Source organism: Castor canadensis, chromosome 16 (genome assembly GCF_047511655.1).
Source record: "Castor canadensis chromosome 16, mCasCan1.hap1v2, whole genome shotgun sequence".
NCBI classification, from domain to species: domain Eukaryota; kingdom Metazoa; phylum Chordata; class Mammalia; order Rodentia; family Castoridae; genus Castor; species Castor canadensis.
In genome coordinates, this window is record NC_133401.1 from 21,679,686 (window position 1) to 21,706,790 (window position 27,105).

General features: G+C 50.8%; 3 protein-coding genes across 5 annotated transcripts in view; 1 reads left to right on the forward strand and 2 right to left on the reverse strand.

The window, feature by feature from the left end:
- Il4i1 (interleukin 4 induced 1) overlaps nucleotides 1–23,134 on the reverse strand; it is a 34,519-nt gene extending 11,385 nt beyond the window's left edge. For all 3 annotated transcript variants that reach the window (XM_074058007.1, XM_020159992.2, XM_074058006.1), the window contains exon 1: nucleotides 22,997–23,134. The gene's annotated coding sequence lies outside the window, so the exon portion shown is untranslated. The remainder of the gene's footprint in view (nucleotides 1–22,996) is intronic.
- Nucleotides 1–23,137, reverse strand: Nup62 (nucleoporin 62). Its single transcript, XM_020159994.2, has 2 exons — nucleotides 22,997–23,137; nucleotides 1–2,634 (listed from the first exon to the last, which is right to left on the reverse strand). Exon 2 carries the CDS (start codon nucleotides 2,571–2,573, stop codon nucleotides 1,029–1,031), a length of 1,545 nt encoding a protein of 514 aa, XP_020015583.2. The 5' UTR covers nucleotides 2,574–2,634; nucleotides 22,997–23,137; the 3' UTR covers nucleotides 1–1,028.
- On the forward strand, nucleotides 22,934–27,105 carry Atf5 (activating transcription factor 5). Its single transcript, XM_020160011.2, has 3 exons — nucleotides 22,934–23,071; nucleotides 24,350–24,643; nucleotides 25,819–27,105. Exons 2-3 carry the CDS (start codon nucleotides 24,466–24,468, stop codon nucleotides 26,478–26,480), a joined length of 840 nt encoding a protein of 279 aa, XP_020015600.2. The 5' UTR covers nucleotides 22,934–23,071; nucleotides 24,350–24,465; the 3' UTR covers nucleotides 26,481–27,105.

Genomic DNA, 27,105 nt, shown 5'->3' on the forward strand with positions numbered 1-27,105 from the left:
TTTTGTTTCACAATACTTATTTATTTAGGTAAGCAACATACAACCATAGGTGCTTCAGAGGATGCTGCAGAGTGTAAAGGAAATACGAAAGACACCTGGGATATATCCGGTTGGCTTCTTACTGTGACTAAGTGAACTCTGGTACTGGGAAGCTCAGGACCAAGTCTCTCTGGCCACCAAGGCCACATCAGCAGGCATTTTTGTGAGCTAGTGATATACCAGGTTTCATCTTCATGGTTCACTGAGCAAATGTGACAGGATTGTGCTGGGGACACAGAGTGTAACAATAGCCAGTCCCTGCCCACAAGAGCTCACAATCTAGGGGCGAGATGGAGCACAGTTGGCACAATAGTGTGGCAAGTAGCGGAGGTGCCATGCAGTGCGCTACAGGGACCTACAGCTGGCCACCCCACCAGTGCTGTGCGGCTAAGGCTTCCTGGAGACAAGGCTAAGGTAGAGCCTCGAGGACGAGCAGACGGCAGGCTGCTCACAACCAGGCAAAGGAGGCCCCTTCTTCCTACCCTCGTACACACCCCTCAGCTGGCCCATATCCACCTCTATCCTGCTGTCTGTTCTGTTCTCAATTCCCATCTTGGTGGTTAGCTCTCATAGGTACACATCTTGTACCTCAAGTCCAGGCTGCTTTCTCCTCTGAGGACAGATTCTCTGAACCTTGTCTTTTTCACTACACCTATGACTGAGTGTGAGTGTTGGACAGAGTGACTGCCTGACTGACCCTGGCTGGCGTGTACATTTTTCTAATGTCAATCAGCGTTTCTCCATTCTTTGGCTGGAGGGAGGATGAGGTGGGTGGTGCAACAGGTAAGAAAGGACCGAGGATGCATAGATGAAAAAAGCACTCTCTAGGCTCCTGCCTGGACCAGAGGACTCCAAATGCTTTGTATTTCCTAATGGAAGTCAAACTCCAGAACAATTCTCTCAACAGCACAATTACGTGAAAGCAAGCAATAAAGAACGAGTATCTTGCAACCCCGAACTACACAACACAGCGCTACCCCCCCAAGAACTCAGTCGAACGTGATCCGGAAGCTGCGCTCCTGCTCCTTGCGACGTCCCTCGCACACCTTGGTCACCTCCTCTACCTTCCTCTGCAGCAGGGCCGAGTTCTGGTCGATCCACTGTAGGGAGTCCATGTGCGCATTGAGGATCTTGCAGATCTGCTGCAGGGGGTCGCTGGTGTCTGCGGGGCCTCCCGACGTGTTCAGGTGCTCGATGATATCCTTGAGGTCCTGGGCCATGCGCTTGAGCTGCGCGTCAATGTTCTCAGCCAGTTTGTAGGTCTTCTCGCGCTCCTCGTCGGCGTGCTGCAGGTAGATGGTGCCACTCTGCTCCTTGACTGACTCCTCCAGTGGGCTCAGCAGGTCTTCTAGCTCTTTCTGCTGGGACAGGATAAAATCGAGCTCCTGGTCCAGTCTCTTCTGGTCCAGTTTCACCTTCTCCACTTCTCGATGCAGGCTGGTGATCTTCTCCCCATTCTCAATCAGTGTGCGGTCCCAGGCATTGACCTGGGTGGCCTGCTGGAGGAAATGTCGCTCCTGGTCTTCCAGCTCCAAGCTCCACTTGTTGATCAGGCTCTCCAGCTGTGCATAGGTCATCACGGGGCAGGTGGCTACCCCAGTAGCTGCACTGGTGCCAGGCGGAGCAGTCACAGCCGTTGTTGCATTGCTGGGGATTCCAGCTGGCACCAGTGGTTTTAAATTCAAGGCAAAGCCGGTGGTGGTGGTGGTGGTGGTGGTGGTAGCAGTGGTAGATGTTACTGTAGAGGTACTAGAAGCTGCTGCAGGGGCCTTTAGGCTGAAGGCCAGTGTTCCCGCCCCGGATGCCCCAGTGGTGGTTGCTGGGGCAGGTAGGGAGAGCCCCGTGGCAGTGGATGAGGTGGGAGCAGCTGCTATTGATGCAAAGAGGTTGGGCCCTGCACTGGTAGTGGAGGCGGGTGTGGGAGCGGCTGGCTGTATGGCCCCTGCTCCCGTGGTTGCTAGTGCAGTGGGAGTAAAGGGTAATCCAGAAAGTGCCGTAGGCTGGGCCGAACTGCCCACAGAGCCAATGTTGAAAGTGGACGTCCCAGGCTGGGCTGTGCTTCCACTGGTGAACGAGAACCCTCCAGATGTGCTGGCTGGAACTGTGGAGGTGGTGGAGGAGCCAAACACAAAGCCAGTGGGCGTAGCCCCCTGGCTCGATATGGCATTGCTGAGGGTGCTGCTGCTGAGCCCAAAGCCACTGGTGCTTGCTGGGGCCAGGGTGGTGGCTGGGTTGCTCAAGTTTAGCTTTGGAGCACTGATCCCCAAGGAAAAGCCAGTTCCTCCAGAAGCAGGAGTTGTCGTTCCAAAACTGAATGCTGGGGTCTGTGTAGCTGGAGCCTGGGTAGTGAGGGAGAACAGGCTGGTGGAAGGAGTAGTTGCAGCTGGTTGGGAGGGAGTCCCAAAATTAAACCCTCCAGTGCCAGAAGTAGAAAAAGAAAACCCTGTGGAGGGTGTGGTTGTTGCTGTCTTTGCAGTGCCAAAAGTGAACCCGCCTGTAGGAGCCCCAGTGCTTCCAAAGTTAAACGCGCTCATGGCTCCAGATGTGAGGCAGCTTCTATTCCAGCTCCCAAAGGCAATCCGTCAGCACCTGCAACTTTGGGAAGATTTTTAAAGCAGAGGAAGTGACATGATCAGATGGCAGTTTTGGAAAGGCAACCTGAGTGGCATGACCCAGCACAATCTCCTTGGTGGGTGGCAGGGCTGGTTGTTATGAGGCAGCAGCCCTTCCTCTTCCTTCTGTATAACCTCAACTAGGCTTTGTGAACTAGCAGAGAAGGACTGAGAAGCCCAAGCCCATGCCCTGGGGTCAGCACAGGGGCAGAGGGGAGCCTCCAATCACCAGGGAGAAGGCAGGAGTCAGAGCCTGAACCAAGCTCAGCCTGAGGGGGTCCAGATGGAGGCGCTTCCAATGAGTGGGACTAGAAGAACACAAAGTCACACCCATGGGTGTTGCTCTGAGGCCTGTGGGAGCTGGACCTTGATAGCAAGATGGGTTGTGGTAAACAACCTGGGTTGTAGTACAGGGCCTTGTCCCTGAAGGTGCATCGAGGCACACACACTCACCACTGAGGACTGAGGGCATGCTGAAGCCAGGAAGGCGTGAGAGCCAAGTGCTCAGTCAGGGCACTAATGCCCCTGGCTATGGTGACAGGCTCAAGAATAAACTGAGACCTTAGGGTTTTTCCTCAGGCCACATCCAGATGACGTGTATGCTCCTGGGCCTTTCCCTGGGGATCTCCTTGGCCATGACTAGAGACAGTGATGGGTACAGGGAAAGAAGGGGAACAGGGACAAAGGGCACCCCAGAAGCTCCAAGAGCCACTCTCTCCCCACTTAGCTTAAACCAACTCTGTTTCTGTAACTTCTGACAAAGCTCCAGCAAGTGTCATCACTCACCAGGTAATTAAAGGCTACCTGGGGAGGAAAGGGGGAGAGGAGGCACTGGGGAGGGACAGTGATTATGAGGCAGGCCTGGGAGAAGACCTCAGCAGGACACTGAATCCCACAAGTGCCCAGAGGGCTGCGGTGGTTTACCCAGGACCACTAGTTAGCAAGTGGTAAGCCAGGAGCTGAGCCTAGGCTGCAGGCCTGGCTGGACTCACTGACTGCCACTGGCCTGATTCACAAGCCTCCTCATCCAGCATGGGACCAATGATGGGAACTTCCCACACCCAAATTATCAGTTAGATGTCAGGGCAGACTGCGCACTGACACATATGCAATGTGGGAAAAGTAACAGAGACCATCCCAGAGGCAAACATAGTGCAGTGCAATATCAGCTGGGTCACAGCCAACTCTGAAGAGCGAGGGCCGGGAAGTGATGCACCAGTTTTTTGTTTTCCTTGAGACAGGGTCTTTGCTACATAGCCCAGGTTGGTCTGGAGCTCTTGATCCTCCCTACTCTGCCTCCCCAGGACTGGGATCACCACAACCCCATGTCTAGCTACACTGCCAGCTCTCAAGAGGGATGTGTTGAGTTAATGAATTCAACAAGCCCCCCTAGGCTGGCTCTCTCAGACTGTCTTGCCTCAAAGGTGACGGAATGGGGGATCCTCAACAAGGTGGCTGGGGACCACAGACTGGCTGAAGGCAGCTGAGTGAGACCAGAGTCTGAAGAGCCTTTTCTGCTAGGGGATGGGGGACCCTAACTGATTTCCAGCAGATTTGCACAGGAGGTAGTATAATGGCCCGCCAAAGATGTCCCCAGCCTACTCCCTGGACTCTGGTTTTCTGTCCCCCTATACGGTGAAGGGACTCTGTAGATGTACTTAAGAATCTAGAGAAGAGAAATTCTCCCAGATTATCTAGTGACACCGTAAGATGGAGGCAGAAGGATAAGTGACTTAAGAGGGGCAGGGGTTGGAGAGAGGCACCCTGAGTATGAAGACAGAGGAAAGGGCCACGAGCCAAGGAATATAGCAGCTAGAAGCTGGGAAAGAGAGGGAAATGATTCTCCTTGGAGCCTCCAGAAGAACTAGCCTGGCCACCACCTTGATTTGGCCCTGCTAAAACCCATTTCAGACTTTTGAATTATTTTAAGTCACTGAATTTGTGGTCACTTGTGAGAGCAGCCAGAGGAAATGAATACAGCCATGAAGTAGAAAGTGTCTGGCAGATCTGAGGTGTGACTCCAGTCATACTCTCACCCTTCAGTCTGTAATAAGGTACAGCAAACCTTAGTTCAGTTCTGGCCTCAGGAAGTAGAGGTGGCACTTAGGATGCTGACATACAGCTGACGTAGGAAGGACACAAGTTAGCGTACTCATCACAAAGCAGCCACAGAACTACATTTTCTTTTTTTTTTTTGCCCAGAGGGTAGTGGTGGTGGTGGTAGTGGTATTGGGGCTTGAATTCAGTGCCTCACACTTGAGCCACCACTCCACCAGCCCTTTTTTGTGTTGATTATTTTCAAGATAGGGTCTTAAGAACTATTTGCCTAGGCTGGCATCAAACAGTGATCCTCTTCATCTTTACCTCTTGAGTAGCTAGAATTATAGGTATGAGCCACTGGTGTCCAGCTCAGAGGCACACACCTATAATCCTAGCACTGAGGAGGCTGAGGCAGGAGGATGGAGAGTTCCAGGCCAGATTAGGCTACACAGTAAGATCTTATCTCAAAACAAGGGGGGAAGGGGCGGAGAAAGAAAAAGGGAGCTGAAGGGCCTGTGAACATTCATCTGTGAAGCACCCATTTAAGACCTCAGTTCTTAAGAACTCTGCTCCAGAGTTTTTGCTACTAAATTGCAGCTAAAACTTTCCAGAAGAGCACCTATATAAAGCTCTCTGCAAACTGATGAAGCACAGAGAAACAGCTTTCTGTGGGGCTGTGGTTGGGCTGATGGTCCCCTGCTGACCACGTGCCTTACCAGTCTGAGACCACAGGTGCCAGGAATCTATTCCTATAGGGCCACGTGTTCATCCAGCCCTGTTCTATGTACTTCTCACGTGTAACGATTCACTGTAGAAAATAAACTTTGGGGCAGGGCCAACTGCTGAACCATGACAGTGAGGGCCAGAGCAGTCAAGTTAAGTCACTGCCTTGCCTTAGAGGTAGATGGAGACATGTCAAACAAGGTTCAGGACCAGGACTGGGGCACATGTCACAAGAGCAAGAGGAGGCTCTTATCCAGACCTCACCATGGGATGAGGGAGAAGCATCCAGGTGGAGCGTGGTCCCAGGTGAAAGCAGAGGCTGAAATGGCAGGCGTGTCTAGGGTAGGAAAAGATTTGGAGTGGCTAGGGGATAGTGAATGTGCAGTAAAGGGTTCAGCTGGTAGGTCTGGGCTGTCCAGACCCTGCACATTCCAAAGACAGATCTTGCCCAGCTCCTGGATTTACCTGAGGCCTCAGGCTGCACCAAAGCCTGTGATTTATGGTGGGTGGTGGGGATTGAATATCTAAGTTTAACCACAAGAGTGCTTAAGCCTAGAGGACTGACTGCACAGAAACCCTGGGCAGCACAGCACAGGCCAGCTTCCCTGCACAGCACTACCAATGGTCCCTGGCTTACAATGGTGTGAAAGTGATTCCCATTCCACAAAAACTGCACTTTGAACTTTGTGCTTTCCCCAGCCTAGCAGCCTGTGGCGTGATCCTCTCGTGGTGGCAGCAAGGTGCAGGTCATAGTGAACCCCTGGGTCATGAGGGGAAACAGATAATACCAAGGTGTGCTGTGCTGCTTGGTAGCTTGGGTATATTCTGTGCTTTTCCACTTAGGATGGCTTTGTCAGGACAGAGCACCACAGTAAGGCGAGGAGCATCTGCCCCCACCCCATGTGTGTTATCACACATCATTGGTGGGAACATTAAGTGCTGTCCATAATACTCCAACGAGAGGACGACCTGGAGACTCGTGCCTCACCTCTCCTGGATCTCCACACTATTCCCTTGCTGACTTTAGGCTGCAGCCTTCATGCTGACATAAACTGTAACTGCTTTGCTGAGCTCCCTGAATCCCTGTGTATCACTGGGCGAAAGGGTGGTCTTGGGGCCACAGTGCCACAAGATGTGGTCAGACTTTTTGTTGAGGGAGCCACAGAGGGACTTTTAAGGGGTGGGAAGTACTACCATGGCCAGGCATGTGTGTGGGCTAGACTGGAGGGGAAGAAGCAGGAGGCTGGGGTCTAGGAGAAGGTGGAGCTTTGAGGCCTGAGCTGGGACTCTGGGGACAGAGATGTGAGAATCGCAATTTGAAATGTGGAATTTTGCACCAATATTGCAGGGTCTGTCCCAGTTAACAAAGCCATGAACAAGCAGGACTTGGGGTTTCTCACAAGTACAGACTAGCATGAGTTCTGATACACACCTTTACCAAAGTGGAATTTTGCTAAAGACAAGCTGAAGATGCTAGAGGAAGCAGCGTGTTTCCTGGTGAAGGCATGGGGCACTCTTGGGCTGGGCACTCAGGATGGACGGCCACAGCTGTGTGGCCACCACACAGCTCACCACACAGTTCCTGGAAGAGCCACTGCACTATGGCCCACCCCACGCACCTGCCTTTGTGTTTCAGAATGCCCCGCCCCTCCTTAGTCCCTCTTAGGACCTACTGACTCACCAGTCCCTGGCTTAGGAAGCCGTGGTTCTAGCTGCCGCTGTCCACCTCTGCTCAGTTCCACTAATCTGATATCCACTCCAAGTGCTAACTTTATACAGATTAGCTACTCCAATCTTCACTCAGCACTACTCTGCATAAGGTGATGACAACACAGAGGGATAAAGGCCCGCCCTGGGCGTGGCAGAATGTCAAGAAGATTCTTTCCATTATAACATTCATGCATACAAGTGACACTGAGCAGCCGCTGTACTAGGCAAAAAAAGACAGGAAAGCAACACATATTATTGACCATACTGTGTTAGAAGGGACTCTACGTTATAGGGAAAGAAAACTAGGCATAGCCAAGGGGACCGCACCAGGCAAAGCTGTGGCATGAGGTGGCAGGGCAGACCCTCAAGTCTGGGCAGACTAAAGGCAGTGAGGGGACAGACCAAGGCCTCTCAGTAGGAAGAGCGGCCAGGCAGGTGTCACTAGTAAGGACCCTTTCCTTAGATTTCTGGAATAGGGGTGAGAATGAACCAGGGGCACTGCAACCTCGGCAAGACGAAAGGATTAGGGAGGACATTGGGGGCGGGGGGATAAACAATGATGCCTGCACAAGCCCATACCCAAGAATCCATGAACGTGCTGCCTTCTGTGGCCAAAGGGACTTGGCAGCTTTGGTGGTGAAGGATGTTGAGATGGAGAGTTGATCCTGATTAACCTTGTGGCCCAAGACCATCACAGGTCCTTCAGTGGGGTAAGGAGGCAAAGAGGCCAAAGCCAGCCAAACAGGTGGCCTCCATCAACTGGACAAGGCAAGCAACTCTCCTACAATCTCAAAGGGTGAGCTCCACAGACCCACTTCAGATTTCTGGCCTCCAGAACTTTATCAGAAGACGACTGTGTTGCTTTAAGCCATTAAGTTAATGGAAACTTGTGAGAGCAGCCAGACTGGGGAGTGGGGGGGGGGCAGTGAAAGAACAGAGAAAGAACTCAATCTAGATAAATGGCCAAGAAAAAGCCTAGAGAGGGAGCCGAGAAAGAGGCTGGAATCAGAGCAGAAACTACTTGGAGTGGCAATGTGCCCAGCCGAAGGACTCCTAGGTGTGGAAAAGTGAAGGATGAATCCTCACCCCGGGGTGACCATGTCATGGGTGGTGTGGGTATGTGAAAAGATCATCGAGGCCCAGCAGTGACAGGCCATCTGTGATGGAGAAGAGACATTTATAACAGAACCTCATGATGATGGCAGTGTCAGATCCATGGGGAAGGATTTTCCTGGGTTTTTTCCTCCCTGATGGAACTCCAGCATGTGGAGATAGAGCACTCTAGGTGCTAAACGCTCATGGTCAGCGTGAATGAGAATGAGTAATAACCACCATCTACGCAGCACCAAGTATGGAAACGGGACCTGCCAGAAGCACCATGCAACAGCATCCTCAACACAGCTAGCAGTGCTCCTAGGATGGGAATCCAGATCTCTGAGGTCAAGGCTGAAAAGTTCTGCCTGGGGTGGAGGAAGTGCTCACTGAGATGTCAGAATTCAGTCTTCACTAAGAACCAACACGAGCAGGGTCCCTGGTATAGGCATTCAGTGGGGAAGTGAGGCCAAGCTAGAGGCCCAGGTCAGCCCAGCCTGTGTGATGGAGATGAAGTCCAGACACTGCTTCCTGTACCCGAGCCCTCTGCTGTCCTCTACCTTTTTTGGGGGCTTGAGCAATCCACAGGGTTGAGGGCTGGGGACCCCACACTAGTAGGTTCTCTTAAGAGTGCCAATGTGCCCAAAGGAGTCCTAGGATTCCTCAAGACTCATGAATATAAATACAGGTGTATCTGGTGCACCCAGGCTCTGTAAGGGGACGCTATGAGATCCCAAAAGTGAAACACACACACACACACACACACACACACACACACACACAGTGTGTGATTTCATGGTATGGCATTAGAGGCCCAGGCCACAGGCTGAATCCTGCGCAAAGGAGATTTCGTGGTCCTTTCTTGTCAGCTGCCTAGCATGGCCTAGCCACAAGTAGTAGGCAGCCCTGCAGTCCATCGTTCTGATGCCCACCTCCTCCACACACACCTAGCCCTGGAATCTAAGATTACCCGCATGCCTCAATTTCCCCACCTGAAAAAACAAAGATGAAATGACTTGATTCTAACTTGCTAGGTGTTTGGAACAGTGCATGGTGCATCCACGTGGTCCAGGAAATAACTTATTAGCCAAGTTCTGCTGAACACCACATGGTGGTGCTATGACAATACTGAGTCAGAAGACACCCAGGAAGGACAAGACAGGTGCTTTCTGTAGGACTGATCTCTTAGAAGGAGTTAACTATTTAAGAATTGCAGGGAGAAGCTGGGCAGCAGTGGCTCATGCCTGAAATCGTAGCTACTCAGGAGGCAGAGATCAGGAGGATCACGGTTCAAAGCCAACTCAGACAAAATAGTTCACGAGACATCTCAAAAATACCCAATGCAAAAACACTCTGGCAGAATGGCTCAAGTGGTAAACCACCTGCCCTGAGATCAAACCCCAGTGACTAAAAAAAAGAAAAAGAAGACTGGTGATAAGAGCCAAGAGAGCAAGGGAAGCAGAGATGAGAGGAAAGAAAAAGGGGAAATCTGATCCCCCATGTGGCTCCAAAACCTTCACCAGCTTCCCTCACTTGCCCTCCAGACGTGGTGCATGGCCCCATGTTTGTGCAGGGACTCCCTGTCTACCCAGGCATCTCCACTGGGCAGCATGACCAGTCGACAAACCAAACATGTCAAACACAACTTGCTGACTGCTCACCCCAATCCTACTAATTTGTCTTTAATAACCTTGGAAACTCCCCCCTCCTTTGTGGCAAATAGATCAGCTCAGAGTCTGCCTTCAAGAATAGAAATCAGCCAAAGACCGTAAGTGCCAAACCAAGGCAGACATTGCTGGCTGGGCAAACTCTAGGTAGAGGAGGTTGGTGTAGCCAGACCAGCATGGGGCAGGAAGTTCCCACAAGGCAGGGGTGGTTGTAGTTGGGACACTTCCCCTGGCTGCTAGCTGGTAGCCTGGGCTGTTTCTGTCCAGCACTTATACAGCCACCTGCTTGGAGGTGGCAGGGATCCCACGTTTAAAGGAAACCAGCCAGAGAGAGGTAGCAAACTACTTTTCCGGGGCAAATATTTGACACAGAGGCCCCACAGATTTCTACTGCCCTCTCTCACCTCCTTAAGCCATCTGGGATCCTGGTCCTAAGTTCCTCCAGCCAATGCTTCTCTGAGGCTTTTCAAACTCTGATATACAAACTTGCATTAAGGTACTAGAGACAAAACCTCGCAGTGGGTGGTGGGACAGCAGGGAGCTCCCGGCTCCCATCAGATTAATGGCACTGTCCCCTCTCCGTGTTTAGATGCCTAACGTTGACATGCCTAAGTGATCTGAATGCTGCCTGCTAGAGGCTTCGCCACACCTGTCCCATTTCTCAACCAACCCCCTCACACACTGATGGGCATTTTTTTTAAATGACAAGCTTATCCTGTGATTAGGTGGGGCATGTTTACAAGGTCCTCTATACAAAGGTGCAAAAGGGAATACTGTGGTCTCAACCCACGTCGCCCAGCTCTTGACCCAGAGACACAGTGCCTCTCTGCAGTTTTCCTGTGCACGTAAGTGAATATGCTGTTTGTATTCTCTGCTTGTTCACAAAAGGCAGCATGCTACACGCACTGTTCTAGACTGTTTTCTTCAGTTAATGTAGCTCAGAAGTCACTTTAAGCAGTCTTACTCTCCTCTTTGGATAAATGAGGCAACTGAGGCCCTCAGAAGTGCTGGCTTGTCCCCAGCTCCAAAACTTTGCCTCTGCCACCTGCCACACAGGATGGTACCTGAATGACTCTTGGATTCGTAGGTCCTCAACCTTATGTCTTCTTCCTTCTTTTCCTTGAAAAATACTCTCTAACCAAGAAGTCACTTGGCAATTAATAAGCAGTTATGTTTTCCCCCTCCTGAGGCCCAGCCACACCCAAGGAGCTCAGCTGGTGGGACGAACAGCCCTTTTCCCCAAGGGTAAAACCAATCAGCCTCCATGTGCATGGTACAGAAGTCAGGAAAAATAGATTTTAAGGAGGACTCTTCTTTTTAAAAGACAGGGACCCTCTATGTTGCCCAGGTTAGTCTTGAACTCCTGGGCTTAAGTGATCATCCTGCATCAGCCTCCTGAGAAGGTGGGACTACAGGCACATGCCACCATGCCAGGCTCCTAAAGAGGATTCCAGAACCACCACTCTTAACATAAATAAGAGATCTGAGAAATCCTCTGGCGCTGGGCATCTTACTCTACCTTTTTGCAAAAAGCTCTGTCCTTTTTCTCTTGTATTGTAAAAAATCTTCCCCCTCTGCCTAACTGTATTTGTAACATTTAAATTTTAACTACACAATTAATATATCAGTTCTTCCTTTAAGCCTAATTTTTGGAACATAACCAATAAAACTAAGCTTCCTGTGACTACCTTCCGCTCTGATCTCAAGCCCTGTGAGGCAATTTGTTACAAACTGCCATGTGTTCCACCCAACCTGCCAATGTCGTGTCTGTGCGGGGGGCACGGCTTATACCTACCACAACGTAAGCTCACTCTACAGTTTGTTTTCCATTCCTTCTGGTTGCTGTCTGTTCACAGCCGGGATGCATCACATTTTATTTATGCATGCTTTATAAAAGACATTAGGAAGTTTCTAATTCTTCTTCATTATCGTCAATGCAGTAACAAGCAAACCGTTCATACTCCTGGCACAGATGGAAGCAGTTACTAGGGCAGATCCCTGCATTCTGAGTTTCTCAGGGTTCCAAACTGTACTACACTCTTCCTGCTCCTTCACTTTAACCAGCAGTGCCCAAGAGAAAACGCTTCCCTCCAACTGGCCAGCACTGGAAATGACAAAGCCTCTGCCAATCTGACGTACCAATTCCATTTGTTAGAAACGATAAAGAGGCATTAGTCATTCAGCACCCACCCACCGTGTGCTGGCACATGGTGAAAACTTCCCAAATATACCTTATTCAGTCAACAAACATCCACTGAGAGGCTAGGACAGGCCTCCAGTATGGTCAATTAAGACAATATGGCATGGCCACTGCCCCCAGGAAACCCACTGTATTTTAAGTGTGACAGAGGAAAAGCTACCAGTATTGGAAACATTAAGTGCTCAAACAGAAACAGACACATAAACGTTGACAGCAACAGAATTCTTCTCAATGCCAAAAGGCATCCTGGCCTCCTACCACGCTGTCTCCATCAATGCCCTCCAGCCCCAAAGGCCTCCCTCCCCCAAAACGACTTCATCGCCTCCTTCAGAGATGCCACCTAAGTGAGCCCCCAGGCAAAACCGAAATTCTTCCAGCACTGCCAACTGTCAAACCCATCCCACTTCCCCTCTTATCCTTGCAATTCAGCTTTACCTCACGGGCCGTGTTTACTGTGCCTCCCCACTAGACCTGCCAGCTTTGCCAGGGCCAGGACTTCCATTCCCACTGCCAGCACACAGTGACATACACAGACTTGGGGCTGGCTTTAGGTAGTGACTTGCTCGTCTAGTTCTCCACTCTTCCCCATGGGGTAGGTACCATTAGCACTCCCCTTTAGGAGTTAAGTAACTTGCCCGATGTCAGCATATGTCAAAGACAGGGTGACTAAGAAAAGGTCCTTGTCCTCAAATAATGCAGTTCACCAAAGGTCAGAGTCAATGAGGTGAACTGTAGGACAACTTGCTGGATGCTAAAAGAGCTTTGGTCAGAATGCACTGGAAACCCAGGGGAGGTGGTGATTAACTTTTCTTGGGGATGGGTGAGGGAAGGGTCACAGAAAGCCTCCTAGAGGAGCAAGGCCCAGCCATTCAAGCCTAACACTGAGGGATGTAGAGGAGTCACTCAGAGGTAAGGGGTGTGGGTGTAGGTCACCATGCCCACAACACAGGAGGCCCAAGACACATAAGTGACTGAGCAGGTGAAAGATATTCAGCATCATCAGCCACCCAGAAGATGCAAATGAGAACCACTGCACACCCACCAGGGTGGCTGTAATAATAGAAATGAAAATACACATTGACACAAAAACATGTCCACACATATATAGGACAGTAACATTATTCCTAAGAGTCCCAAGGTAGAAATAACCCAAATATTCACAGTCCGATGAAGGGGTACATCAAACTCAGCACACACAATGGAGTAATTATCCAGCTTTAAAAAGGGAGGAAGAGCCAGGTACTGGTGATGTCATGCCTGTATGGGTGCCAGCAGGGCAAATAGTTCCCAAAACCCTATCTTGAAAATCCCCTTAACAAAAAAGGGTCTAGTGGAGGTGGCTCAAAGTGTAGGCTCTAAGTTCAAACCCAAGTACAGCAAAAAAAATTTAAAAAAAAAAAAAAAAAGGAGGAACCACTGACAGGGCAGATGAACATGATGCTGCTGCCAGACATGAAAGATCACAGTGTAGGATTCCTCTGTGATCATAAACAAATCCTAACCAGGGAGAATGGTGCTGCCTAGGGCTGGCCAGGAGGAAAGAAGTGAGAGGCAATGCCAAAGGGCTTCTTTCTGGGTGGTAAAAACATTTTAGAACTGATTGTGGCAGTGGCTGCACATAACACCTCTGAACTACACACTCTGATAAATGGACATGGCTTATGCATTAAACCAACCAACCAACCATGGGTGCTAGGAAGGGACGAAGGATGGCAGTGACACTGCAGAGGTGAGCAGGGCCAGGCTCAGCCCTTAAGTCAGGAACACGCTTTCTCTTAGGGGTGGCTGGCAATTAAATACTGGCTGAGAATGGGCTGTCACCTGTGCAGGCCATCAGGAGGCTCTGTGGACAATGCAGCTGGTCATGACTACCACATAGGTAGGGCGCCATGACCTGGAAAGGGGCTGCATCCCAAAAGTGGCCCCAAGAGAGCAGCAGGTGGATGTGGAGGGGTGGAGCACGGCACATCACTGTGTTCCCTTGGGCCTCTACTCTCAACACTGGCTTCCTGAGGGAGAAGCAGTGATGGCAGTGGAGGTGGAGAGAAGTGCCAAGCTGGGGTTGCGATGGAGACCGATGGAGACCGATGGAGATGGTTACAAGGGAAAAGACTTCTCTGGGAACCAAGTGGAAAGCAGCCAGAGGTGGGGGCAAGGGAGGAGTGGAGGGCTTTAATCCTGTCTTGCCTGCCCCTATTTTCAGGACTTCATCTGCACTGACTCACTTTCCCCAGCAACCTTATAAGGTGGGAACTATCAATGGCCCCATTTTAGAGAAGCAAACAGAAGTCACGAGAACTTAAGTTACTTACTTGCTCCAAGTCACACAGCTAGCCAGGACTCTGACTCAGGCTGTCTGCCCCCACAGCCAAGCTCCTAACCACTAACCACTACTGAGGCCCATGTGAAATTTTTCACTCCCTACTACCACTACCTGCCATGTTTAGTACTCTCTTCTCAGTCTCTGAGGACATCCCAAGCCATCTTCATGACCTTCCAGACTGTTTAGGTTTCACTCTTGAATCCAATTCAGCACTATTGATCAACCTTATGGCACAGTCTGCACCAAGAGAGGGTCACCAGCTGCTCTTGCCCCTATCAGCTCAGTTCCTACAGAAAGCAAGATCAGGAAAAACAGCAGAAGGCTCTGGATCTTATAGAGCTGAGGCTCTGCTCTGTTGGCCACTGACCTACAACACTCTCCACAGGGCAGTGCCACACACACACCTGCTGAGGGGGCATCAAGGAGCCAGCACTCCTGCGAGGTTCCCACCTCTGCCTCTTTCTCCAATCAACCCTGACCATCCAGCCTCTCAAGGAGGACAGCTAGGCTTAACCTGAGGAATTCTCTTGTGCCCAAGTGTCCCTGTAGGTCACCGGTGTCACATGCCTGTAATTCCAGCACTTGGAAAGATGAGGCAGGAAGATCATGAGTTCAAGAATAGTCTGGCAGACTCTATCTCAAAAAACAAAACAAAAAGTTAGAGGTGTGGCTCAAGTGGTACAGCACTTGCCTAGCAAGTAACAGGCCCTGAATTCAAACCCCAGTACCAACAAAAAGATAAAACAAAGTTAAGTGTCCCTGCTGAATGAAGGGAGCTGTCACTCTTGGCTCTGCCCTCTCCCCATTTTGGCACAATGCGTATGTTTGCTGTGAGAAAGGTAAAAGCAGCTCTGATGAGCAGGTCCTGGTGGTGTTGTCTTTGTTGGACAAGGCAATCTCCCACACCACCAGTCTCAGTCAAAGTCACTGAGACCACTTAGAGTTAGGTCTCAAGGGAGACAAAAACACAAACCTTTGGAAATCTTTCCAAACCACAAAAGGATCAAACGCCCCTCCTGGCTTAGACCTGACAGCTGCTTAACTAATGTCAGCTTTGGCTCCATTTTGTCCTCCAATGTTCTGGACTCCTGCCAGCATCCAATCCAGAGCAAAGCAAAATCCCAACACCCTGAGCCCACAAGTCACCTGACAGCCCAGCTCCTGCAATAAGTCCTTTCTAATACCGTCTTACCAAAATGCCCCACCTCTATCCCCATGGGGTGGAGGATGGTCCTCCCTCCCTGCAATGAGAGATGTATACCTGGGGTCTGGGGACATGGAGTGCTTGCCTAAGACCAAGGTCCTGAGTTCAATGCATGGTGCCACAAAGAAAAAAAAAAAAAAAAAAAAAAGAGATTTGTTCCCATGGCCTGTAGCTGTAGCTGGGACATGAGGGTTGACTGGGACCAGAAAGGTAATAAAACACCTGCTCCCCACAAGTACTGACCTCCCAGACTCCTCATGCAGCTTGCCTGAGTCTTAGCAACACTCCACTCTTGGGCCAGCTAAGCCTAGCACAGAGGTCTGGCCCTGACTCTCAGCTCCTCTCTGCAACAAGGGATCTTGGTTCCTCATGCTCCCCACAATAGCCAGAGAGGAATGCAGTTGTAGGAAGGGAAATCATTGAACTTGAAGGTCATCAGGGCAGGCAGCCTGAATCCTAGGCACCCTCATGATTTGTTGGGGGTTTTCAAGTTTTTCTGAGATACCCGCTAAACTTTAAAACTTGAAGTTTTTTGAAATTGAATTTCAAAAAAAAAAATAAAAATAAAACTTCAATTTCAGAAAAAAACTGATTTCCAATTTCCCCTGTAAAACAAACAGCTCTGCACTGCCAGGTCAGTGTCGCTGCCCAGCATGATGGCTGGCCTCAAGAAATGCTGTGCCTTCCAGGTGGTCCACATACCTTAAAGGCCTACCCCTCCCTCAGAGTCTCTGACAGGCCTGAGGGTCCTGGTCTAGACCATTTTGTATGCTAACTTGCTATTCCTCATTACTGTCTCTGAGGTAGGTGTATTATTGTCCCAGTTTTCCGGATGAGGTGACTGCAGCATGGGGGAATAGCCACATACAGTGGTGACAGATGGCACCCTGGGCTCCAGGACACTATGCTGTCAACTGTCATTCATTTGCCCTGTTCTTTTCCTACATCCAGTTCTTGTGGGCATTCAAGAGAGGAGGCACTCAGGGACCTCCCTATCCTTTACCTCAGGCTCTGACAGAGTAGATGAGATAGGCTTGATAATGGTCACCCAGCTGTCCATGTCCTAGTCCTCAGTGCCTGTGAATGATACCCTATGTAGTAAAATAGTCTCTACAGACATGATTAAATTAAGGTGGATTTAAGGTGGGCCCTAAACCTAACTCTTTATAAGAGGGAGATCAAGAAGATTAAAGGACGAAGAGGAGCCATGAAAAACAAGGTGGTATCTAGAAGCTTCGAAAGGCCAGCAGCTTTCAGAAGGACCACAGTTCTGTCCTCCCAAACTTTAAGGAAGTAAATGTCAGCTGTGCTAACCATTAAGTTTGTGGTTACTTGTCACAGCAGCAGGAGAAACTAATACAGAAAGTGATACCTAGAATGTGGGAGCTGGCACAGGAACACAGGGCCTAATCAGGTTGCAAGCTATGACTGCTTCTGCTCAGAGAGGGACAGGTGGCCTGAGGGCAGGGGAGGGGCTATGGAGGACTCTGAGCCCCTGGGCCACGTGGCAGCCTGTTCTCTGCCCACCCCCTCAACCCCCACTGCCCTTTCCCCAGTTGAGCTGGCCTTGGCCTTCCTGCCCTTTTTCCCGGGTGCCCTCCCTAGCACTGCTACCTATGGAGGTAGGAGGGCAGGACTGGGGAAGGATTCTGGGAGAGGAAGGTCCCAACCTTGTCCTCTGAGTGTTTGGAACAGTCACGTACACACGTCAGTGAGGCAGCTACGAAAGCAGCACAAGGTGCAGGGACAGGAAGCGAAACAACACGAACACATGCTGAGCTCCTAGGAAGAGATGGGTTTACCCATGTCATCCCCCATCTCTAGCCCCGCCACCAGCACCTGAGAGAGCTAACTTCTCTCACGTGCCCGGTCCTATTCTGGGCATATATGTACGTTACCTAATTAATCTCCACTACTAACCTATAAGGTGGGTCCTCTTAGCCCCGTTTTACAGATAAGGAAAGTGAGTCAGAAATGACACTTGCCGAGGGTCCCAGAAGCAATGGAAGTAGAATGTGAATTCATTAGGCTAGCCGTGACCCCTCTGAAGAACGTAAACAAGGCTCAGGCAGACTAGGCCCTTGTCTGCAGTCTGGCCAGGATGAAGGACTCTGGGCTGGGCTGGCCCTCTCTTCCACATGGTTTCTTGATTGGGAAACCAGTGAGGGGTTGCTGCAATAGTACAGGTAAGGAGGGCCTCCTGTAGGGCAGAGGGAATAGCAAGGGGCAGGCTGGGATCAACAGAATTTGCCAATTGTTAGCAGCAGCAAACTTGAGGTGAAGGTCCAGTTCCCCAGGCCTGCCAGGTCCCTGGAAGCTGTGCAGTGTCTTGAGGTCTGGACTCTATGTGACGTACAGTGATTCTGACCAGCCCCCTTTACCTCTTGAGGCCTTGGTCTATCTCTTGCAAGCTAAGCCCATGATTCCATGATATGAAGCCCTTTCTTGGCACAATGTCCCAGTTTTTCAGGGTCCTGCAGACAGCTGGTCTCCCTCCTTCTTTGTATGCCCTTCCCCCATGTACCCAGCCCCCTTGCTGTGCTGGGGCCTCCCATCCAGAGCTCTGCTACCCAGGAGGCGTTGCCAGGTGCTCCAGGCCCCCAAAGAATTCCCTTACTCCCCCTCCCCGTTGAAGAACCAGGGCTGATGCAACCTGCCTGCAATTGAATTGCCGCTTCACTCCAACCAAGCCAGGCCCCTCCGCACTGTAAAAGAGTTCCCCACAGCCCCACCCTTGCTCCTAAGCCCCAGAGAACTTTTCCAGGCTGGGGGAGGCTAAGGCATCTGGTCCTGGGTGGCAGGCAGCCACAGGTGACCCACCACTGCAAACCGGAGCATGTGGGGAAGGACTGGACAGCTGAGTAGTACCCACTCAGCATAACTGAATCAGGCTCAGATCCAACAGCTAAAGAAAGAAAAAGGGCACAAGGGGCCAAGAGAGGGGGACTGGAATCCTACACCAATGCCATCTCATGTAACATATGCAACATGCAGCCAGCAACAGGATTCTCCTGCCAAGCAAGTTCATGCCCAGTTATTACAAAATACTCTATTTCCTGGACACTGGTGGCTCAAGCCTGTACCCCAAGCTACTCAAGGCAGCAATCAGGAAGATCATGGTTCAAGACCAGACTAGGGAAATAGTTTATGAGACCATATCTTGAAAATGCCCAATGCCAAAAAGAGCTGGTAGAGTGGCTCAAGAGGCAGAGCACCTGTCTAGCAAGTATGGGGAGGTCCTGAGTTCAAACCAAAATACTACAAAAACAAAACAAAAACCTACCAGGCTGGCTGTAATGGTGCACACCTGGAATCCTAGAACTTGGTAGGTTGAGGCAAGAGGATTTAGACTTTGAGGCCAGCCTTGGCTACATAGCTGTCTAAAACCAATCAAATAAATTTAAAAAATCCAGGTCACCCTCTAAAAAATTCCTAATCCCAGTCTGAGATAAAATCAAACTGAAACATATTCAGAAAACACCCACTCAGCATTGTTAAAACTGTCAAAGCTGCTGGGATTCTGTGGCTCACATCTGTAATTCTAGCTACTTGAGAAGCTGCAATTGGGAGGATCTTGGTACAAGGCCATCCCGGACAAATAGTTCGAGACCCATCTCCAAAATAACCAGAGCAAAATGGACTGGAAGTGTGGCACAAGTGGTAGAGCACCTGCTTTGCAAGTACAAAAGGCCTGAGTTCAAATCCCAGTCCTACCAAAGTGTGTGTGGGGGGGACCCTGTCAAAAGTCACGAAAGACAAAGTGTCAGACATAATGCCTAAACGTAATGCATTGTCATGGTTTGGATTCTGGAACAGAAAAAAAAAAAAGAAAGAAAGGACAACTAGTGAACTCAGAAGAGCATGGAAGTTAGTCAGCAGGAAGGTAGTGACACTGGTTCTTTAGCTGGGATAAATACGCCATAGTAATACAGGACATTAACAATGGGAAATACTGGGTGAGGGGCATACAGTAACTCTCTACAGTATTTTTGTCACTTTTCTATAAATCTGAAAGCTAAAATTACTCCAGGAAAAAAAAAACCAAAACCTTATGGGTTGAGAGTATAACTCAGTGGTAGGGCACCTTCAGAATGCTTGAGGCCCTGGGTTCAATCTACAGCAAGGGGTAGAGGGCTAAGTTGAGTGTGGTGGTGTGCACCTACAAGCTCAGCTACATGGGAGGGCGAGGTGGATCACTTGATGCCAACCTAGGCAGCATAGGGAGACTGTGACTCAAAAAGAACAGAGTAGAAAGGAGAAGTGGCTCACACCTATAATCCCAGCTACTTAAGAGGCAGAGATCCAAAGATCATGCTTTGAGGCCAGCTTGATCAAAAAGTTAGAGATCCCATCTCTCTAGCTGTTGTATCCCACTCAGATCAGATCTGCCCACCTGAGCCTGACTCAGTCATGCTGAATGGGTGCCAGTTTGCATTTAGCTGTCCAGCCCTTCCCAGCACATTCTGGTTTATGGTACAGGGACACCCATGGCTGTCATCACAGCTAAATAAGAGGTGTAGGTAGAAGAACTGAGGTCTGAGGCTGCTCCTGGGCAAAAACACACAGAAGACTCTACCTGGAGAAAAAAAAAAAAAAAAAAAAAGGACTGGGAGTGTGACTCAAGTGGTAGAGAACTTCCCTAGCAAGTGTGAGGCCCTGAGTTCAAACTGTAGTATGGCTAAAGCCAAACAGCTTTTCAGAGGCAGACTCTGGAGGGAGACTGTATCTGCTCATGACCAGCAGTGTTCCACAGTCTACCCCTGATCCTACCTGCTAGCCCTCAGGTCTCTTCCTCTACTGAGAGGTGGAAGGAAGCAGATCCTTAGGTTTTCCTTCAAAGGAAGACCAATCAGTCTTCATCTCACTGTTCAGCAATGGAGACAGAACATAGCCATGTCAGTAATAATCGTTTAACAACGCTTACATAGCATCTACTGTATGCCAGGTGCTAGCCCACGTGCTCAACACAGATTAACTCATTACAACAGCCCTTAGGGATAGGTATCCACTTTTTACTGCAGAGGAAACTAAAGCACAGGGAAGCAAGGGAAACTGCCAGGGCCACAGTGTAAATGGATGCTGTCAGGGTCTAAACCCAAAGAACCTGCCTCCAGAATCTGTGTTCTGTTCTGTATGCTGCCTATGTTATAACATAGCCCCTACTGGCCAAGGAGATAGGGACAAGGTGCTCGAACACCAGCAGACCAGACAGGAAGTGCTCTGAAAAAAGGTGGTAGTCTAAATGCTCATGGAGGGGCTCAAGTGGCAGAGCACCTGCCTAGCAAATGTGAGGCACTGAGTTCAACCCCTGCACTGCAAAAATAAATAAATAAATAAATAAATAAATAAATAAATGGTGGTCAGACCCCAAGGACTTCCTACCTGCAACAGGGAAGGAGGAGGGACTGGGTGTACCTCAAGCACCTGCCCTGAGTTCAGACTCTAGTACCACAAAAAAAAAAACCTTACACGGGGAAGGGGCGGGGGGATCAAGAAGCCTGTATGTGCATGGGATCAAGATCAGGGCACTCCACTCTGCCTTCTCTAACCTCACTCAGCCTCATTAACCGCCACAGAAGGTTGAACTTCAAGTAGGATGTCCTGGTGAGGACAGAAACAGGGTGGGAAAGGGAAAAGTTTCTGCAACAGAGGAAAGACACACCCACCCTGGCTTGTAGAGGGCCCAGTGTTCTGGGAGGAGCAGGGGGGCCAAAAAGTTCCCTCTCTTACCATACAGAACATAGATGTTCAATTTTGGCGGAGTTGGGAGACAATATTCAGTGGGAGCCACGTGTGGTGGTACACACCTGTAAGCTCAGCTACTCAGGAGGTGGAAGCCAGAGGATCTCAAACTCGAGGTCAGCCTAGGCAAAGTTAATGAGACCCTGTTTCAAAAACAGAAGAGTTAGGGGCATGGCTCAAGTGACAGAAGCTTTCCTGAGGCTGTGGATTCGATCCCAGCACTGAAAAAAAGGAAAAAATTCAGTGTGGGCAGTTGAGTCAAAGACTGAAAGAAGTCAGAGCAACAGGCAGGAGGAAAACAGCAAACCATCTGGCCATACAAGGACTGAGGGAAGCTGGGCAAGGGCTAGAGAAAGTACATAGTGAAAAGTGAATCCCTGAATTGGGGGCAGGGGGAGAAGTGGGGATGACTGGAAAACCTTGGGGAAAAGAGGGAAGCACAAGAATGACCTAACTGAGCCAGGCACTGGTAGCTCACACCTGTAGTCCTAGCTCTTCAGGAGGCAGAGATCAAGAGAAGCACGGTTCAAAGCCAGTCCTAGGCAAATAGTTCTGGAGACCTTATCTCAAAAATACCCAACATAAAACTGGCAAAGTGGCTCAAGTAGTAGAGCATCAGCCTAACACAAGTGTGAGGTTCCGAGTTCAAACCCCAGTACTACCAAAAAAAAAAAAAAAAAAAATAGACCTATCTGCAGGTATTGGAGGGCCAGTGTCTGGAGTTCTTGTTAAGGATGAACAGGTGAGGCCAGGCCCCATGATGAGCAAGGACACAGGAGAAGGGCTCTGTGCTTAGGATTTAAGAGGCTTAATTTGATTTTCACATATAATCCCACCAGGTAGAGTATGGGGTTTTTTTGTGTGTTCGGTTTTTTAACTTTTTATTTCTAAAGTATGTATCCCAGGCATGCTTGGAACTCGTTATGTGTAGGTAGCCCAAGGTGGCCTTGAACTCCCGATCTTCCTTCCTCCGGAGAGCTGGGATTACAGTCGTGCCCCACCATACACAGAATGTCCTCTTCATTTTAACGCTAGGGAAATGAGGCCAAAAAAAAACTCAAGTATCTGTCCCAGGCCAACAGGCAGTTCTGTGATTTGAGTGCCGCACGGTCTGTGACGCACGCGGGCTCTGGGGCTGCGTGGTCGGTTGGGGAGGGGCGAAGATAAAAAGATTAAAGTGTGTTTTGGCAGGAAACTCAAGAAGCAGAGAAAGTCAAAGAGAAATGAAGGGTTGCGAGTTAGAGGAACAAGGATGGGGTTCGGGTCCACAAATTAAAGAGAGGGCAGAGGGCCCGGACTGCGGAATCAGAGACAGGGAACACGGTCCCAGAGTCAGAGGGGGACCAGGAGCGAACCTCAGGGGTCGTGAGGAGAGTTGGGGACCAGCTGACCGGGAGAGGAGGTGCCGAGGCGCCTCCGGGTTGGAGCCACGCGGAGGCGGGGCGGGGCGCGGAAGGATCCAGGCGGGCCGTGCTGCGTCGTCCCCGGTATATCTGTCCCCAGTCTCCGGGGCCTCCTCATTCCCTGTCCTCAGCTCACAACTTGTCCTCAGGCTCCCGCGACGCCGCCTCCGCCCGCGTTAAGCCCCACCATGGCTCTGTAGCCGCAACCCCTTTTGTATCCCCGTCCTGTATCCGCGCTTACCGCGCCTGCGCTCTCCGCTCCCACCGTCTTTCTTCAGCCGAGGCCGCCGATGCCTCTCTTTTCCGCAGCCATGGAGTGAGTAACCGCTCGCCCCTCCTTCTCCAACCGCCTTTCCCGCCCTTTCGCAGCTCGCGGTCCTCACAGCCGGGTCTGGTGGGGGGTAGGGTGAGGAAACGAGAGCCGGTAATCACGGTCGCGCAGGCGCAGAAGAGGAAAAAGGGGGCCGTTGGCGCGCAGCTGAGCATGCGCACTTGGCCCGAGGTGGGGGAGGGGAGGTCCTACAGAGAATGGTAGGTTGACCTGCGTGCGGTGCGCCTGCGCATCAATCCCAGAGCGGTTTTTTTTTTTTTTTTTTTTTTTTTTTTTTTGCGCACGCGCTATAGTTCACCCGGGCCCGGGCCTAGGTATGAAGGGCGGGCAGTAAACGGCCGCACATGCGTACTGATTCCCAGGAGGGTGGCGGCTTAGAACAATGGGCCGCTCCAATATCGGAGCAGGCGTTTTAACGCTCAGTGAGAGAGCCGCGCGCAAGAGTGGGCGTTGGGGAGGCGTTCTCCGCGTGCTCTCTCCTCTCTCCATGCTACATATGCCTCTGACTTACTGCACCGACTCCCTTCCTTTCAATCAGGCACCTGCTGGGGCGGAGAGTGGCTTAGATTGACAGGGAAGGACGGTGCTATTAAGACGGGGGTGGAGCTAGGACCTTTAGCCATAGCAACGATTGGGGGTTGGAGGAGCCCTTTGTGTGGAGGGGCGGGGCTCAGCCAGCCGTTAGGTGAGGGGTCGATTGGACAAAGAGGCGGAGCCAAAAGGCAAGGGGCGGGGCTAAAGAGGGAGAGGCGGGGCTTACAGAGATAGTTACTATACAGTCCTCCCCACCATATACCGTGAACTTTCAAAGGGAAGGGCAAAATTTGAGTGGATGACATTGATGAAGTGTCCGGGCCTGGGGAAATTCCCCTGGGAACTGACTTGGAATGGCATCTAAGAAAGGAATGGTGCCTAAAGGAAAGATTTTAGGGGAAGGGGCGTGGCTGGAAGGAAATTCTCCTGGGATTGGAACTTGTTTATGAAGGGGAATATGACTAGATGGGAGGGAGGTACGTAAGGGAATTCCCCTGGGAAGCCATTAGGTTTCTGTATTGGGAAAAGGTGGGGCTTGGAGTTTCTAAAAATAAAAGAATTCCTTAGTGAGTGTGTAGGGCTCAGAAATTTGGGGAAAGAAGGGCAGATTTAGAATTCTGAGAAGGCGGAGATTTGGTCTTGACACATGATTGGAGGGAGTGGGAGGACCTCCCCCAGGGATTCTGAGGCTGACCTCTGACCCCTACCACTCCTGTCTCACCCGTGCAGGTCCTCCACTTTCACACTGGTGCCTGTCTTCGCCCAGCTGAGCAATATCCAGAGCCACCTTCCAGCTGTTGGTGCAGCCTCCATTGTCATCAGTGCTCAGCACCTGTGCCACAGCCATGTCACTCCTGGCGACCCTGGGGCTGGAGCTGGACAGGGCCCTGCTCCCAGCTAGCGGGCTGGGCTGGCTCGTAGACTATGGAAAACTCCCCCTGGCCCCTGCCCCCCTGCCTCCCTATGAGGTCCTTGGGGGAGCCCTGGAGGGCGGGCTTCCAGGGGGGGGAGAGCCCTTGGCAGGTAAGGGCAGATGGAGAATGGAGGTGGGGTAATTTACGGGTTGGAGTACAGGGGAAAGGAAAAATTATTTCATTCATTTGATAAATATTTGAGTGCCTACAGTGTGCCAGGCACTGTCTCAGGTGCTAGGAATACAGCTGGGTACAAGATTAAGCTGATCCCTGACCCCCAACTCACAATGTAGTGAGGAGACAGACAAGAGACAAAAGAGGACATATTGGGACAGGTGGAAAGCAATTAGCACTGAGCTAAGAAAAGACAAAGGGAGCCAGGCATAGTGATACGTATCTATAATCCCAGCTACTCAGGAGGCAGAGATCAGGAGGATTGTGGTTCAAAGCCAGCCCAAGCAAAATAGTTCTGGAGCCCCAATCTCAAAAAAACTCTTCCCAAAAAAGAGCTAGTGGAGTGGCTCAAGGTGTAAGCTCTGAGTTCAAACCCCAGTATTCCAAAAATAAATAAGTAAGCTGGGCATGGTGCTTCACACTTGTAATTCCAGCACTCAGGAGGTGAAGGCCTGAGGATCACAAGGTCCTGGCCATCCAGGCTACGTAGTGAAAACCTGTCTCAAAAAAAAAAAAAAAATAACAAGGCTGGCAGAGTGGTTCAAGCATTAAGAGTGCCTGCCTAGCAAGCATGAGACCCTGAGTTCAAACCCCAGTACTGCCAAAAAAATGAATAAAATACAAAACTGGGGAGAGGCTCAAGTGATAAGTGTTTGTCTAGCAAGTGAAAGGCCCTGAGTTCAAACCCTACTACCACCAAAAAAAAAAAAAATAGTGAATCAGAGAAACCACAAATAATAGGGAACTCAGTAAAGATGGTGTTGGAATGGTTAAGGAAATGGCTGGCACACTGTTTTGTTGAGTCTTTGGTTGAGTGAGTGTTTCTTTCCTTAACTGATTTGTTGGCTATTTGGTCAACTGAGTGAGTCATTGGTTAATGGGTTGATTGGTTGTTTGAATGGTTCATTGATTGGTTGGTTGGTTGGCTGGTTGATTGGTTGGGTGGCTCATTGGTTTGTTTACTAGTTTATTAGTTTGTTGATTCACTGATTGGTCAATTGACTGACTGGCAAGTCGTCTACACTGAACACAACAAATGAGCCCAGGTAAGGCAGACATGAGTGAGGATCAGGAATTCAGGGAACTTTGTGTCCTCTTTCCAATCTCCAGGTGATGGCTTCTCTGACTGGATGACTGAAAGAGTAGACTTCACAGCCCTCCTCCCTCTGGAACCCCCCCTTCCTCCAGGTGCCCTCCCTCCTCCTTCCCCAGCCCCCCCTGACCTGGAAGCCATGGCCTCCCTGCTCAAGAAGGAGCTAGAACAGATGGAAGACTTCTTCCTTGATGCCCCACTCCTCCCACCACCCTCCCCACCACCACCCGCACCACCTGCCCCCTCACTCCCCATTCCCCTCCCCACCTTTGACCTCCCCCAGCCCCCTGCCCTGGATACCCTCGACCTGCTAGCCATCTACTGTCGCAGTGAGGCCGGGCAGGGGGATGCAAGCTTGGCATCCCTGCCTGGCCCCCAGCATCCTCCTCCTCCCCCTCTTCCCCCTCAGCCCTGTTGCCCAGCCCCCTACCCCAACCCTGCCACCACCCGAGGGGACCGAAAGCAGAAGAAGAGAGACCAAAACAAATCAGCAGCTCTGAGGTACCGCCAGAGGAAGCGGGCAGAGGGCGAGGCCCTGGAGGGCGAGTGCCAGGGGCTGGAGGCGAGGAACCGGGAGCTGAGGGAAAGGGCCGAGTCAGTGGAACGGGAGATCCAGTATGTAAAGGACCTGCTCATCGAGGTGTACAAGGCCCGCAGCCAGAGGCCCCGCAGCAGCTAGAGGCGGGCCGGGGTCCTAGGACAGGTGTCCCTCCTCCCTGGTCTGCAACTGCAGTCCACCTCTCTTCTGTCATTTTACCCTCATCTCTCTTGTTCACGTCTGGATTTTTCCAGAATTGTGGATGTTCGGCCTTGGTCAACAGCTGTACCCCTCCAGTACAGCCAAGGAACCCTGGCCCTTAGAGTGGGCAGCTGAAGGCTCTGGGCTCTGCATTCTTTTTTTTCTTGCGGTGCTGGGGTTAGAATCCAGTGCCTTGCCCATGCTAGGCAAGTGGCTGGCCACTGAGCTGCACCCCCAAGTCAGTGGACCTGGGTGGTAGGGTGGAGCAGCCACAGGGCAGAGCAGGGAAGTGGGGCCAGGAAGCCATGCAAGGTGGCCATGCAATTGAGAACCTACATTGGGGAGGGTTTTAAGAAGGGGACCCATGTGACACAGTGAGAAAGCAAGCCAACTGTACCTGGGGAGGGAGCCGATGGGGGAGGAAGGGGTGCTGTAGCTGGTGTTAGCTGGGGAAGATAATCAGTGTTTTGTGAAGGTGTTGGGAGAGGGACTTCATCTAGGTGAAGGGGGTGCTGATCTTTTGGGGGTGGTTGTGAGCAAAAATAAAGTGCAGAATTTCCTCTGG